General features: G+C 43.1%; 1 protein-coding gene across 2 annotated transcripts; it reads right to left on the reverse strand.

Annotated features, from left to right (window-relative positions):
- Positions 1-8,128: 8,128 nt before the first annotated feature.
- On the reverse strand, positions 8,129-15,777 carry crybb1l2 (crystallin, beta B1, like 2). 2 transcript variants are annotated; one of them, XM_037104398.1, is made up of 6 exons: positions 15,705-15,777; positions 10,995-11,089; positions 10,426-10,544; positions 9,626-9,758; positions 9,374-9,516; positions 8,129-8,300 (listed from the first exon to the last, which is right to left on the reverse strand). In XM_037104398.1, the coding sequence occupies exons 2-6, from the start codon at positions 11,082-11,084 to the stop codon at positions 8,129-8,131; spliced, it is 657 nt and encodes a 218-aa protein (XP_036960293.1). In that variant the 5' UTR covers positions 11,085-11,089; positions 15,705-15,777. The 2 variants fall into 2 exon arrangements, with proteins under 2 accessions (XP_036960293.1, XP_036960301.1); XM_037104406.1 differs by lacking the exons at positions 10,995-11,089; positions 15,705-15,777 and adding an exon at positions 10,752-10,841.
- Between the last annotated feature and the right edge of the window lie 676 nt (positions 15,778-16,453).

The following is a 16,453-nucleotide window of genomic DNA, read 5'->3' on the forward strand; positions in this document are numbered from 1 at the left end:
CGCGTGACGCAGATGGGCACGTAATACGGACGGAGTACATTAAAGAGGGAAAGGTCTGGGCTGCAGACCGACAGAGAAACTGTCAGGTGGGGAGGGAGAAAGACTTGGTTAAAATCTGGGGGAGGGGGGATAGGTGGTGAGACAGATGGAGAGAGAGGTGCCATAATCTTATCTTCCTTCATTTCACTCGCCGGACAGGTAACACTTCACACATCACTGAAATACCTGCCAGCAACATTTTTTTTAATTCTCCTGCCACGGCATTAACCATGTCAAAAAACTAGAAAGATAATCAGTGCTGTATTATTTCCACTTGCTCCCTCTCCTCGTCTACCCCATCCATCTTCCTGCAGCTTTACACACCCACTCATTTGTCTGAGCAGAAAAGAAGAGGAGTTACATATCAATCTTACATCACTCAACAGTCGGCCTGAGACTTCTTATAGAGACACTGAATGAGAATGAACGCGCCATGACGCACACCAACTGTCAGGTTAAACTGATCATGCACGCGTGTGTGCCTTTGCATCTGCGTGTGCACGAAAAGAGGTGCAAGTATGTGCAAGGGAATTTTGTGCATCATTTATAATAAATATGCCTGGCTACAGAGCAGACCTAGATAGGAAGTGGTTCAACAGCATCCTACAGCAGAGAGAAAAGAGAAAGTTTCTTCACCATATGGTCCTACACCCTCCAACTCCCAGTGATGAGTTAACATTGCTCATAATTGAACAATGAGACTAAAATTGTCAGTCCACTCCTACTCAACATACGTGTGCAAGCTGTATCCAAACTTATACATGACAATCCCTGCGTGTAACAATGGCTGCATCATAATCACTGCCAATTGTAATGATTAATAAGGCTTCAATGTAGGCCTACATTATTCACATATCACAAAAAAAAATCAGTGCTGATGACACATTTGAGTGCCGGCAAAAAAAAATGTGACTTTGATAGCATCGAACACTACACAGAGAATCATCTGCCTGGCATATCTCTGACTAAACTCATTAAGGCTGCTGAGAAACAGTAACAGTGCAGTTGGGAAGAAGATAATGACTTCTGCCTAATGTGTGGATGACCAAACATGACTAAAGACAAAGAAATACAGAAAAAGTGTCATAAAATTAATACATTATATGTAAATAAATGAATGAAAATAAGAACTTTACAAATACATATAAAAAGTAAAGGTGCAAATATGAAGTGATAATAAATAGACATATGAGTAAATGACATTTAGAAAATAACCAAAGAAGCAAATACACATGTCGAAATTGTCTGAGAAATACATTTAAAACACAATTAAATAAGCCAGACTAATATTTATGTTAGAGTGCAATACAACAAAGCAAATATTAACATATGCATATGTCATAACTTCATTCCACGATATAATTAACATTTTATCGTCAACTTTAGAATCTGATCTTCCTCAGTGGTGTGGCTTGGTGAGCTGGTTTGGTTTCAGTAAAGAACCCCATGAATTTGTGGGTTCTTCAAAAGAAAAAATATGATTAAGTTATTCATTTCATTTGAATGAATGTAAAGTGATGCATATGTAATGCACCAAACTTGAATGAAATGGCAGTAAATTGAGAGAAACTCTCCAGCACTCCCAGAGAAAAAAAACCGTCTTCATTCTGGGAAACAACGAGTGAATTTTAGCACCAAGCCTTCATCTGCGAATGACGCAGGAGGTATCCTTCAAGTGCTTTTGCCACCAACAAGAGGGTTGAGGCACGTTGTGTGTCGGCTCAGATGAAAGATCCAGGATGATTCGGCTCCACTGGATGACGGCCGGATTCTTTTTTCTTCCAGTATGAAAAATCAGGCAGTATAATCAATGAAATATATTTGATTTTAAAAAGAAAATTTAGATGGAGGGATATTAAATGCAATGTAACTTTTAATATAAATCTATCACTCATCAATTTAATGTATTTAATTCAAAAATAAAGTAATATTGTGTCATTTAAGTCACCTCTATCAGTCTTGTGTCAATCAGACACCACGTTCATCAGGGAGATCTGGGCTCGATTTTCTTTGTTGCTTCGTCTCCCCGTCCTCATAGGCGTGCACCACAGAGGACATTTATTCACAATTCGCATATGCTATTCCATCGCTAACGTAAGTTCTGGTAATATTTTATACAAGAACTTGAATGTGTAAATTTCAAATATGGGCAGTTATGATAAAATTGCCAGCAAGTGGAAAATATGCATTTCATCGATCACTATTAGTTTAAAATTCTTTTTTATACCATCCACCCCTCATAAGCAAATAAGGCCATGTTAATGTTTCTTTATTATTTGTGAGTTGTTGCACTTTTCCATGTCAGTATTTCACTACCTTTATAACATTCCCTTTGTTTTATCTATTTATTAAAGACTCAGGTTTGGTCTTCCATATAGCAGCTCTCTTCTGAAGTTCAATTAAATTCCAATTAAACTAAAGGCATCGACTACGATCGAGCTATACTTCCTTTTTGTCTTCTGAGACTGAAAATCAGTGTGTTGTCATTATAGAAACCCATCAGTCCAACCTACCGAGGCTGGCACCAGAGCGAACTCACACCCAGGGGACAGAGAGTATAAGCTGACAAAACAAACTGCAAGCACACACTCAATTATCTCCAACAGCTTCTGATAAGTCTGTATTGGTGGTGGTGATTGACCTCCTGTCTGAGCAGCCAATCAGGTGACGGAGTTACTAACTCACCAGATGGAGCGAAGAGTGTATAGCACTGGAATTGAAAGTGAGCGGGTGGGGATTTGGGTGGATGTTTATGTGTGTTAGGGTGTGTGTTTTCATCCCACTCTCCCTCCCTCTCTCTCTCTCTCTCTCTCTCTCTCTCTCTCTCTCTCTCTCTCTCTCTCTCTCTCTCTTTTGCTCTCTACCCATTATTTAGCAGTATTGTACCTCAAGGAGTCATTAAGCTCTTATAAGCTATCCCATAATGCCCTGCTGCTGAAACAGTCCCAATTCACAGAATGACATCAGAAGCAGAGCTGGAAATAAGTGTAGCTGCATTTGTGCCTGTGTTTGTGTGTGTCTGTGTTTGTGTGTCTGTGTGTGCATGCGTGTGTGTTTGTGTGTGTGTGTGCGTGTGTGTGTTTGCGTGAGTGTGCCGGATTGTGGTCAGGTCTACTCACATATGAGCGTCCATATGTGTGTTTTAACTTGTGCGTATTTGCATGTGTGTGCGTGTCAGTCTGACGTCAATACTCCTCCAATCCATATTTAACAACATAGTGAGAAAGACTCACAGCACCTTGTAGGTGTCTTATCTCAAAGTATTTATAGACTGAACCGAAGTGGGTTCACTGTGACAGGTAAATTGTGCCTTCCCCTCTCTAGTCTGAGGCAAGGAACAGATCCAGGCTGAATTAGGAGAATCTATTTCTGGAGCGGTATGCACGGAATTGTGTTGTGGTTTGGGGAAGGGTGGGTGTGGGGGGGGTTCAGAAGTGTTCCAGAGTAGAGTAATGAAAAAATAATGAGGAATATGCTGAAATGGGTGCACCATCACATATTAAAATAAACATCCAAAAACCTTTAGCTCCAGTTACAAGTACCAAAGTCCCAAAGAAACTCAAATTGCTTTCAAGTGAAATTACTGGTGTGACGTCATAGAGTGGCTATACAATTGATTTTAAGTGCTGCATAGTAAAATGCCTAATGTAGGAAACATCAAGTCAGTCCAAACAAGCCCATGAATCTTGTTTTTTTTTTTTTTTTATCAGTGTCATAATGTTCAGTTTTTGTCATCTGGAAACCCGCCTCCTATTGGTTTTGCTATTTCTGTTGCTCACTCCACCTACATGTTAGTGTGGTGACGACTGCCTGTTACAGCTGCATCCTCTCTATCTGGTAAGTCTCCATTCATTGTGCAACGTGCATTCATGCAATCACTGAGAGTCTCATTTTGTTCTCGCAATGGAATGACCCACACCTGCCAATCAATCAGCTCCCGGGGGAAAGTGGCGAAGGAGATGGAGCCATGTTTGAATCCTCATCATGGCAACAAGGATTAATTAAACTATACTACACTCAAAGAGAAACGCCTTTGCCAGCCTGCTGTTGATAATGCATAAAAGGGCCAATATGTTGTTTTGCTGAAATTCAATTCATTCAATTCATATTTACAGTATCAATGAGGCAATAATACAGACTCTTCTTTCTTCTATAAGTGAATAAACTAGCTGTTCTCAGAGGGATTAAGGTCCCCAGAACAATGGTTGATGCTACAAAGGTGGCAGGGTCTGCCAGAGATAAACAAATTATTATTATTTTAATACCAGTAGTCAGTGGTAATTGAGTAATACTTCAGTAATGTAAATGACTCTTGTACAGTTATTCAGTTCGATGGCGAGTTACTTTAAATTGTACTGTACTCTCAAGCCCCAGCTGCTTTTGCAATTGGAGAGTGAGCTGCCAGCATAAATTAATCAGAGCTTCATCAAACTCAGAGGGCTTAACTAGGACAAAACAGTGACGACTTCTGAGCCCTAACAACACTGACCCGGAATCAGAGCGATCTGTTGTAAAATGCAGAGCTCATTCATTATTGAACGGAGTCTCGAAAACATAAACTCAAGCGTCGACGTGCCGTCAGACAAAATCCTGATTTGAGTGTTGGAGTGTGTCTTGCTGTGGTACCCCTCAGGAGTTGCAGTTTTAATGAATGCAGGCCCATACTCTGGACTCTCAATCGATGAGTTTGATTTTTGTTCCGCACAGTTGCTCATACTTTCTTACTTTCTTTACAGGTTTACAGGCAGGAAAGCTTCATGCTCATCCAAGCCTGGGAAGTGCTCCAACTCTGTCTGCGTAGAGAATTATCTGCAGGACACCCCAGATATCTTCCCACCTTGACACTGTGCCGGAGTATGTAACAATTGGCTAACGCTGCCCGGCTCGATATCAAAGTGTTGTGGAGTTCCCTGAAACAAGAAATGGTGTTGCCAGTAAGGGGGCTTACGTAATCAGGAGGTTGGAGAGATAAGTAATACAAAGTAGTTCGACAAGATGCTTCCTGCTGCAGCACGAGGGATACCATGTTGGTGAATCACAGCATGAACTTTAACCTCAATTTTGGAGCTGGCACATGGAGTATGTACATTGTTTTGTTGTATATAAATAGAAAGTGTATGGATTGGTCTGTAGGTTAGCGAGGGGGAGACTGAAGCAAATGAAAGGACACAGTGAATCATATTCATGTGGCATCATATCTGGGCTAACGATGACTGAGTAATACTCTAATGCAGTTTACTGAAACTTGCCTCATTGTTATTTGCAGGATCTACAGCAACGTCACACTGTGGATAGAACTGCACCGCGCAGAGAGAATGAGCAGATTACATCTTGTATGATGTAGTCTGATATATTTGAATATTTGATAAGCACCAGGGAGGGAGGCAGGCACCGCGCATCCGCTTGTAGTTCATAAAAAGAAAGTCTGAAAGCTCAAATGTGGTAGCCACACTCCATTTTGGTGCTGACGTCTGCCGGCCACACTGGGCATCGATATTCTTTCAGAGAAGGATAAATAATGCATGAAATCGTTCAAAACATAATGTGCTGTTTGAGACAGAGTGCTAGGGTGGAGGAGTTGGAGTGCTTTCTTCTTTCGCACATTAACAATGTTGGTCCAAATTGTTCTCCATCAGTACAAATCAAATCTGTGTCTCCGCAGCAGGCATTATGTTGAGTGATCACACTGCGACTGGACGTGGGATAGAAATTGCAAATTACCTCGTGTTGTGCCCGTCTGACAATAACAAATCGAGAGAGGCAGTCAATTCCTCAAGGAAGTTGATCAATAAGCACTGTACTAGTTGTACTAGTTGTTTTTTTGTTGTTTTTTTTAATTTGTTTTTTTTGTGGCAATGTTCATGAAAATGCAGTTTAAATGTTAAGTGTAATTTCTCTTGATTAGAGTTACGATGAACAAGGCAATCAACTCTGACTGCTCATTTGGGCACGATTGGATATCAGAGGCCCCGAAACAAAAAGCTCTGTCTGAAGTGAACGTTATTAACAAGTTCCCCTGCACAGTTCAGCTGAGAAACATTTAGCAGCCTCTTTTCGTCTCCAGCATGAACTCAATACTTAAGCTGTTGTCTTTTTATTCCATTCATTATGATCCGTGTCAAAACGCAAACCTTTCATAAGACGAAATGCAACCATTCAACCACTGACAGGACAATTAGCATCAAGATTCATGTCTATTATTTAAGTAGTGGTTAATGTAACCGCAAGCAGAGATGAGGAGCATCGGTGCAGAAGTCTGGGTAGGTCACTAATTTCTAACTCTGCAGATTTTTTCATTTGCAAACTGGAAGCCTTCAGTCCCCAGTGAAAATGTTCTATGTAACAACTATTCTGTCCAACAACATAATTGCAGTTCAGAATACTATCCAGATAATTGCTCAAATATTCGTAGAACTCTCAAGTAGAATCTAGAATTGCACTTAAATATACTGGAAGTTTAGCTTTACAATTTGTGAGGAGACAAACAGTTTTATTGCATCACAGGTAGAACACGTCTTTTTTTTTTAGTGAGAACACTCAATCAACAAATCGCATAGGCCCTTCATCACAAGTAAAGGGTTAATGACTGGTGGCAACCTCGTCTCCCTGTTGTTTTTGTTGTTAGTATCCATGGTATTCAGACACTGATTGAACTTGCTGTTATGGCGGATACACAGTGAGAGCAGCACCTTCGGCTACATTGACAGACTCAGGCAATTTTAAAATCGATCGGGAAACCAATATCAGACTGTACATCAGCGAGGTAGACAGCCTTTTCAAGTTATTCATATCACTGCAGTTCATAGAAAATCCACCAATCAACTTAGTGAGTGTTTTTCTGTTTGTTTGTTTTTTTCCATTCCGACTTAAAACAGGGTTTGAGGTGTAAAATTACTTCAGGTGCCCCTAAAGTAATGTCTTGGCCATAACCAGACCACAACACTGACATATTTATCCTTTTGAGTTCATATTGCCAAACGGCTAGCGGACAATTACTTAGTGCTTCCACATATACGGCACATACGTCAGATTCAGAGCAGCATTAGCTAACGATTCATACATCGTTCCTTGCCACCTCAAAAATGTAAGTGTGATATCCCCTCCCTTGTAGTTCTGACGTGGCTCTTCTCCAATTCCCACGGAAAATCTATACCTGTCATCTTCTAAGTACAAGTCATTTTTTGTCTCCTTGTCGTTTGGTATTGGGCAGGAAGTGCACAGCAAGTTTATCAGAGCTTTAAGTGTGCGTCACGTTTTGGCCCATGAAAACTGAAACAATGAGCTGAAAGACACTAAAAGAGGAACTACAGATACAGGTTATCATTATTTGTGTTCCCACTGACTGCTCTTGTAGGTAGGAGGGGGCCCGTCATGTGTCTGTTCCCACACGCCTACTGTCTCAAGATCCGTCGGTGCGCTTGGGACGTGTATATCATCACTGTACATGATAAATAAGACGTCATTTCAAGTGGAACAGGATGTGAGACACTTTATTGGGGTTTGGGGTTTGCTGCGGCCGCAAAGGTCTGAGCACATAGAAGATTCAACACCACTCCTCTTGCTGTGGCCATCCTCTGTCTCAGCTCGCCCACCGCACAAACACACACCACCACCCCAGTCAGTCTGGCTCTAATGGGCTGAGCGAGGGGTTGACGTCGATGTGATGTGGAAGAGAAGTTTGAGGGGGAGAGAGGATGGGAGGGGAGGAGAGAGAGAGAGAGAGAGAGACAGTGGGGAGAAGGGAGCTGACAAACAGAGACGGTGGTTGAAGGAGAACAGAAATCGTTTATTGTCAGATGTAGTATCAATGGCCAGTGTAATCATCCCCCCCGCCCCCCCTTCCCTTTGAATAAGTTCTCATTGGTCGCTAAATTACAATCCCCCAACAACTAAAAATAACAACCGACTGTATTCCCTCCATCCTGCACTTAAACTGCCCGGAGACTTTGGGACAGAGGAGGAAATATCACATCCTCTCCCCCCTCCTCTCCTTCTTCGCCCTCCCTCCTCCGCCTCCCCCTCCGTCTCTGTGCCCGCCCTCTGCCTCCATCTCTCCTCCGATCCCTCTCTTTCTCGCCCTCGCTGTGCTTCACTTGGAGGACATGGTGTAGCAGCCGTGTGGGTGCCACTGCATGTCACGGATGCGCCTCATGGACTGCATCTGGGGGCAGCGGGCGCCGTACTCATTGAAATGCCTGAACTCGCCCTTCTCCAGCACGTACTGGCTGCCACGGTAGCCGGGGAACTGGTAACCCACCCAACTGCAGAGAGAGAGAGAGCAGAGGAAGGGAGGAAAGAAAAAATGAATATGTACATTTTCAAATTGGGGATGGATTGCAGGGTTGCGGGCAGAGAAGATTGACGCGAGGAAAGCAAACAGAAGCTGGAGAGATGAGCAACAGACAGATACAATGTCTGCGCATGATGCGAGAGACAGATGTGAACAGATCAGCAAGGTTAAAACGTCAAACAAATAACTGCAGTGATGTCAGTTCTCGGGCAGGCTGCCTCTCACTTGTTTGTGTCAGCGAGCAGAACAAGTGAAGTAATCACGGCATTCAGAGACGGTGCCTGCTGCCTGTGACAGCTCTGACACAGACACTGAGCTGCTGACGTACCACACTCTCCTGTCTCCCGACTAAACTTTTTCACACTGCATATTCTTAGCTCGAGGCTATACTTAGCCCCTTTTTCACTCACACATTGTTGACCCAGGGGTAACTAAAGCCTAGGGCTATCTGATTCTACACTGTCTTGCTACCAACCCTGGGTTAAATGTTGGTTGGAACATGTGACCGATGGTTATTTAGCCATATTAAGCCTTATCTGTTTCACACTGGCACCTTTCAGCCTCTTGTGAATTTTCAGTGGATATCCCCACAATTAACTTTGGCCTCGGGCTTGCTAGCACAAACAGGGTTAGCCCATTTTGGATTGTGGCAGGGGAGCCTCTTAGCCTGAGGCTGACAAAGTTGTAAGACTGCTTTTAGCCCCGGGCTAAGTGTAGTGACAAAGGGCCCTTTATCAGAGGCTTTTAGCTCAGTGGAGCTTACAGACATGAAAGTGCTATTTATCTTCTCATCTAAGTCTCTGCAAGAGAGCGAATGCATGTATTTTGCCATAAAATGCTACCTGTTCTCTTTTAAAGGTCCAGAGTGTAGGATTTACAGGGACGTTTCTTTTTTGAGTATTTTTCTTTTAGCAGCCACAGCAGGGATGGAGTGTTCAGTCAGTTGCAATCTGTAACCTCACACCTAGATGCCACCAAATCCTACATGCTGGACCTTGAAAAAAAAGACAACAAATGCTCTTAACATAGTGCCACAATACTCACGTTCCACAGCTGACCATGATGCTGCCCACTCTATCGGTGAAACCGTAGGAAAACAGGCTGGGGACATCGTCGTCCATGATCTCCATCTTGCGACCCTTGAACTCTCCGACCTCATACAGGCAGATCTTGTGCTTCTCAGGGTCCTGGAAGAGGGCGGGGGAAAGAAAAAGAGGGGAAAGCATTTGAAATGAGGAGAGACAGAAGATGAAGAAAAAGCTGCCAGTGAAAGCATTCTGTTGACACGGGGTTTACCATGCGGACAGGCCTGAAGGACAGCAGGTAGTCGTTCTTCTGGCAGTTGCTCCAGGAGTCCCAGCGGGGGTACTCGCCCTTCTCCAGGATGAACATCTCGCCACAGAGGTTCATCTGCTCATAGCCCACGAAGCTGAGGAGGGGAGGAAGGTGATTAGCTCTACTTGCAATGGACGGGCATTGTATCGTATTTAAAGGGAGCAGCCCACTGATTTTACACATGAAGATCAATTTGGTCGTCGTGAAGTACTACTCAGACTCAGAAAAGTGCGGAATGAGCTTTCGAAGTCTGTAAAAAACAACAAACCTGATGATGTCATCAGGGTAAGTAAGGATAACGCAACCTCTTGAACTTGACCATTCGTTTTTTATTTAACAAACTTTATGAAAGTTGCCTTTCTCGTTCTGCTGTATACTGGGAAAACTGTTTTAGACCGTTCTCCTGTTTACTTTCCTCTTACTTGCAATTATTTCCCCCTACCTTGGAAAAAAAGAAATCTCCTTATTTCCGTTTCATTTCCTTTGACTTTTATTGCCCCACACTGTTACGTGATCATTGCACGATGTTATCAGTGAAGTTCACTCTACTGCTGCACTCTCTGCAAATCACTCGGGATAAAAGCATCATCCAAATGCCTCAAATGTGAAGTGTGAAATGTCACATAATTGGGAGGTGCAATCGGATATCACCTGCACCGTGCTCACAGGAGTGTGGGTGCCGGGTACATTATCTGCACTTGTGTGTGTGTGTGTGTGTAGGCGGGCGTGTGCTTGTGTCTGTACATGCACAGGCTACTTACGGTCCGCACTCGACGCGCAGGGAGCGCACCTTATCCATTCCCATGTCACACACATTCATGCACTCGGCGTTGATCTCAATACAGCGGCCCTGGAAGTTCTCATGGTCAAACACAAACATCTGGATAGAGAAAGAGAAGTGTGGAGTGAGAGAGGAGGTCACAGAGGTGATTTCAAAATCAAACGACAACAAATGAGGACGGTAGAAATATGTTGGAGTGGCCTGTGGCAGAGGAGACAAAGTTACCAAATATGGAGTTAAATGAAATGACTGTGTGGTTACGGCAGCTCCCCCCCCACCAGCTGACTTTACACACAGAAGCCTCACATTTTTTTTCTGCCAGTTGTAGCTGTCACTGAGCTCGAACCATCAGGTCGTGATTATAGACATCCGCCATGAAGGTAAAGTGTGAGTAAGGCCAGCTGCTTCACACAGTGTGACAAATTCTATGTTTGCAGATGTTTGACCATCTGGTGGACATGTGGGGTGGAGTGTGTGTGTGTGTGTGTGTGTGTGTGTGTGTGTGTGTGTGTGTGTGTGTGTGTGTGTGTGTGTGTGTGTGTACTGCACCTTGTAAGACATCATGCCCATCTCAGACGTCTTGTTCTGAGCAGCCTTCCCATCAGTCTGGGAAGCAGATTTGGATTTCTCTCCAGACATGATGACTGTGAAGAGACGAGAAGAGAAATCACTTCACAATTCAGGACTGTATGAAAATGGCTGGTAGAGGTGTTAAAGATGAAGCAGCTATCGGGGAAATGTCATTTATTTTGTTGAAAAAGTAGACGATTATTTTTAGTGCCATCCCATCAGACTACAGAGCAGCTTCTCTCCTCGGGCTGTGGGACTCCTCAATTCATCCACAGCACTCCCTGGTGAACAATCAACTTAATTTCTTAATTTCATTAGTTAGTAGTACTTATCCGATCTGGAAAGGTCAGAACTCCACACGACGACAGCTGAAACAGCACGAAACAATTGAAGACGGTGTACTCCGACACACCAGTAGCCACCAAATTGCATAATACAAACGCAAACACGAGCCATTTCCCAAACTTCGGATCAAAATGATGCGTCCTGTTTTCCAAATATTCCAGCACGTCTGTTCTGTGACACAAGAACTAACACGTTCACTTTATATGACACATTGACTTTTTTTTTTTTTTAATACATACTGCTTCCTGTTAAAATACAGAATTACATTAAGGAAGGTGCTACAGGAGATGATAAATGCTCTTTAGAGAGATAACAGTCAACAGTCAGTCACTCCCAGTCTACCAGTGGACTGAAACATTTAGACTGTCCCAACTTTCTCCATACAACGCTCCCCTTATCATTTCCAAACAGTCCCTAGTGAAGATGAAATCACTTCAGGATCTATCACTCAAATTAGTATCTCGTCAAATGTTTTGCTTCACACTGATATTTATATTATTAAACAGCAACTGTTTCCATCAGAAATCCTCAAAACAACAGAACCAGAAACAAAATTAAATTAATTTAAACGTTTTTTTCACGTTCGAAGCTGAAACTGAGCACTCCTGAATTCCAAGCGCTGTGTTTGTGGGACCAACATAACTAGATGTTAGCGTTATATTCAACATAACGTGCACTCACAGTGATCTCTAGTGTTTATTCTGAACGTGAAGGACTTAAACCTGCCACAGTGAAATTCCACCGACAATTCGACAGCAATACCATGAGCTCAAACCATCATAACGCTTCCTCGTTACAAAGTATTGCATCCATTTCTTCCCGCTCTCTAGCTCCCTCGCTTCTTCTCTCTCTTTTTTTCTCCCCTCCTTTCCCTAAGATGTTTGTCCACTGTCTTACCTGTGGCAGTGTGTGCGCAAAGGAGTAGACACGGGGCTGAGACTGGCAGTCTGTGTGAGAGTGCGGGAGGCCCCCCTGCGCTTTTATATGCTGGCGCTCAGAGAGAGGGGATTATGGACACAGAAACAAACTCGCTGAGCTCACAGCCCCCACAGAATAGAAATACCCCCATCATCAAAGAGGGAGAGGGGGAGAGAGAGAGAGAGATGGTGGTGCAGAAAGAGAGCCGGAGAAATATAGGTTGAAAGAAGATAATAAATTGTGAGGAGGCAAAAGTGACAGACTGAAAAATCAACGTGGGCTCCGACTAAACGGCTTCATCGTCCACCTGACATTAAATCCACGAACTGAAAAGAGAGTGCAGTTGGTATAAAGTCAGCCTTAAGTCTTCTGCTAAGCCCTAAGTCCAATAACTGTTTCATGATAATGACAGCCAGGACCAGGATCACGTTTAACAGCCTGTCACAGATTTTTTTTTTTTTTGTATATATAAAAGCTCCCATCCCCTCGGCTGTCGTTGTCAAGAAGCACTGGGACAAATAATAACAAGAAAAGCAATAAGCTGTGAGAAGCAATAACCCGGCTGTTCCACCTCTGGGTGAGCAAAGCGGTTCAGAGTGTGCATGGACAATCTTTCTCCTCATCACAGTGGGAGCAGAGCTGTTAAATTAAAGGCCTCTGCCTTTTTTCTTACGTGGGTGAGAAAAAAATTGTGGTGGGCGTTAGAAGCAAGAGGAAAGTCTATGAGACGCTTATTCCAAAGTAGACACAGGAGAGCAAGCAGGCCAGTCGAAATGTGCGAACATGATGGGGAGGTCACGTGGTGAGTGACATCAAGTGCTCGATGGAGACAGGAAGGAAATAAGTGTTGCACCTGTTCATCAGATGAGATCCTGAGAGGGAGACGATTAATGTTTTAGACTGAGTGGTCGGCCTCAATGAGCCTGCTATTGGAAGTTCCTCCAATACCCATTCGCAGGTGAGGATCAGGAGGAAATTGACCGGAAGACTGAAGAGGAAGTGTCCAACAGCGAGGGGAAATTGAGTGGGCATCCTGGGGCACATCCCGGTTGCAATGTATTCACCTGTCCTCTCGTCAGCAGTGGAGAGCAGACAGATCCACTGCTTTGGATTGGATTGGTGACCGGATTCAGTCAAGGTCCACCGTCCTGAGGGACATTCAAGCTGACAGCACACTTCTCAGAGCAGACAAGTAAATGGAGTGACAATGCACATCACAGACCACAGACATTATAATGCTGATGTAAGGAAAGTGTAAAGGAGCATATCATTTTATCTGTGAACATGTTAGCAGATTACTTGATTTCATTTTATTTATTTTCCGGGACGTTCTTTGAGAATCTTTCCTCTTTTTCTAAAAGACAGTAAAGACGTTGGCATGGCAAACGTTAGGTCCTCGGATTGTGTTCATCAAAAAACTGGAGAAACTTCCTGAACACTGGTCATCCAAGGATGAGAAGTTATCATATCACAAAAACATCTGCAATGCAGTGTGTGTGAAGGTTATCATCCAGGGGCTCTCTCTCTCTCTCTTGTGCTGCATAAATAATGCACAACACAGTGCTATGTATTTTTCACATTCACGTCTGGCACAGCTGAATTGATGATCGCCTTAACTTCATAACTTTACCTTGTAACTCTGCCGTTTTTCAAGGCGACTGGCCTGTTTAAGGAAATCTACAATGCAAACTCTGTATCGGTCCCTCGTGTGAAATCAGACCAGACATGCTCAGCCGACATATTGAGATGCTGCAGCTGATCTGTGCATTGATCCATATCTGGAGCATGGCTGATGTAAATTTAATGTGTGAAATCCATCTTTAATTTCGTTCCCCCTTTCACTCAGTGCGTATAGAGATCGCAGCTCATTGTGCCCGCATTGACATTCAGTATTCTATGATTTATGCAGGTCTATTTGATTATATCTCATAATTCAGGGGTGCCAGAACTTTTTCTGTCCAAAGGCTGAGAGCGGGGACCTAAGATGCAAATGTTATGAAGTTCACCGCACTGACTTACTGTGCAAAGTGTCCATCTGCCCGCTGTCCTCAGAATTCCAGAAAAAAATAATTAATAACTGGGGAGCCTACAAATGTAAGTATTTTCACCTCACAATTTTAAATAGCATAGTTTTTTTTATTTATTAATCATTAAAGGTTCAATATCCAAGAACTTTATTTCAAAACATTTTCAGAAATCTACTTTTTCTGCTGAAGAGAAATCTCAGCACCTCGCCCTGTGCTTGAAAACATCTTTCTCCAAGCCATCCAGAGCTGTCCGTACGCTCCCCTGCTAGCCAAGGATGTATTAAAAGAATACAGTTAGCACTGGTTCTTTTGCACATGGTCTGTGGTCTTAACGTTGCGCAGTCTTATTTTAAAACAACTGTTGAAAACAAGTGAAAATCTGTTAATCCATCAATATTTCAACCATTTCAATAGACTAAGAATATAAACTCATTTCATCAAAAGCTAAAGGGCTAATTTGTAAGATATTTGATTATTGAGTTTTATTCCCAACTCGTTAAATACTGAAGTGGAGCATCCTGACAATCTTCCCCACAAGTAAAAAGGAAGACCTCTGGGGACTGATTACTATGACAGTGACTGCAAAATTCATATTCTCTTCAGTCGTACAGCAGAGAGGGATATCTTTACACTCTACCTGAAACATTCATGTCTAGGAGAACCACACGCATGACTGCCTCATTATAAAATGATGTTGGCGCAGCAGTGAGTGGGAAAATAATGGCAGCGTCGTGACTTGGGCGTCCTTTGACGCGGCCTATAGCTTTGTATGTTTCTGTACATTCTGTACACGTGTGGCTTGTGTGTGTCTGTGTGTGTCAGCCTTTATGGCGGGGGAACATATCAAAAGGAGCTTGGTGCCGGCCCCCTCATGTGCTCTCTAGATGGAATGTCAAGGGCCAAGGCCCAGATGTGGTGGTGGGCGTGGGTGTGTGTGTGGAGGAGGGGAGGGGGTTGTTGCTGTGACAACTGTGGCCTGTTGTGGATTGCGGTGATGGACCCAGGGGTTTAAATTAAGACATCAGAGCGAACAAAATTCCATGGATGTGACACAGATGCAGCATTATAGACTGGACATGTTGTCACACTTTCATTTTCCGTGGGCCGTGTATTTGTTCTCGCATAGAAAAATGATCTTAATCCACTTTTCGAGCCTTTTTAATTTTCAAAGATCATTGTTGCCATAGTGTTATTATTCATTACCAGTTATCATCATCGAATGAAATCCTCTATCCCAATTTCCTCAACTTTTGGGACTGACCATTGAAACATTCTCCCCGGATGGCTCTCCAAATCCTCCTCATTCACTGCCTATAGCCCCGGCCATTGTTGCTCTATACGATGGCACTGCTGACCTATACGAATAGACCAACAACAGCCCCGCATTCCCCAGCCTCACCTCTGCGCCTGCTGTATATGATGTGCTGAGTCGACAGGCCGCACAGGGTTACAAAGAGAGAGAGAGAGAGACACAGAGAGAGAGAGACAGAGAGAGAGAGAGAGACACAGAGAGAGAGAGAGACACACAGAGAGAGAGAGAGAGAGAGAGAGAGAGAGATGAGAGGCCGGCCCCCCATGCGCGCGAGCACAAACCGCTTTTTACGCACAAACAGGAGCACAGAGGAGCGCACGTGAGGTTCACGCTCACCTGGGTCACCTGAGCTGACCACGGTTAGCCAGAGCAACACCGGAACTCATCCTCCCTCCGCCTTCAAAGTAAAAGCCAGAATAGCTCTGAAGTCGTTCTGTCATTCTTTGTCATCACTGATTAACTGCTGGGTCTGACGTCATGCACTGAGCTTCCATAGAAACGCTCACACAACCTTGAGCCCGTTTCTCTGTGTTTATTGCCAAGTATGTTGATGACAATCTGTCCCTTGATTCTTGATTCTTAATCTGTGGAGCATTTAGTTCACAAAAAAAAATTCTGACCTACTTGTGATGTCATAAATCAGTGGAAAAACATTTACAGTATGCTTAATGCAACACTTTCACAATTAATGGATTATATTATATTAATGATTATATATATATATATATATATATATATATATATATATATATATATATATATATATATATATATATATATATATATATATATATATATATGATATGTGATATAAATGTGATAACTAAAACATTTCA

Source organism: Acanthopagrus latus, chromosome 1 (assembly GCF_904848185.1).
Source record: "Acanthopagrus latus isolate v.2019 chromosome 1, fAcaLat1.1, whole genome shotgun sequence".
Taxonomy (NCBI): Eukaryota; Metazoa; Chordata; class Actinopteri; order Spariformes; family Sparidae; genus Acanthopagrus; species Acanthopagrus latus.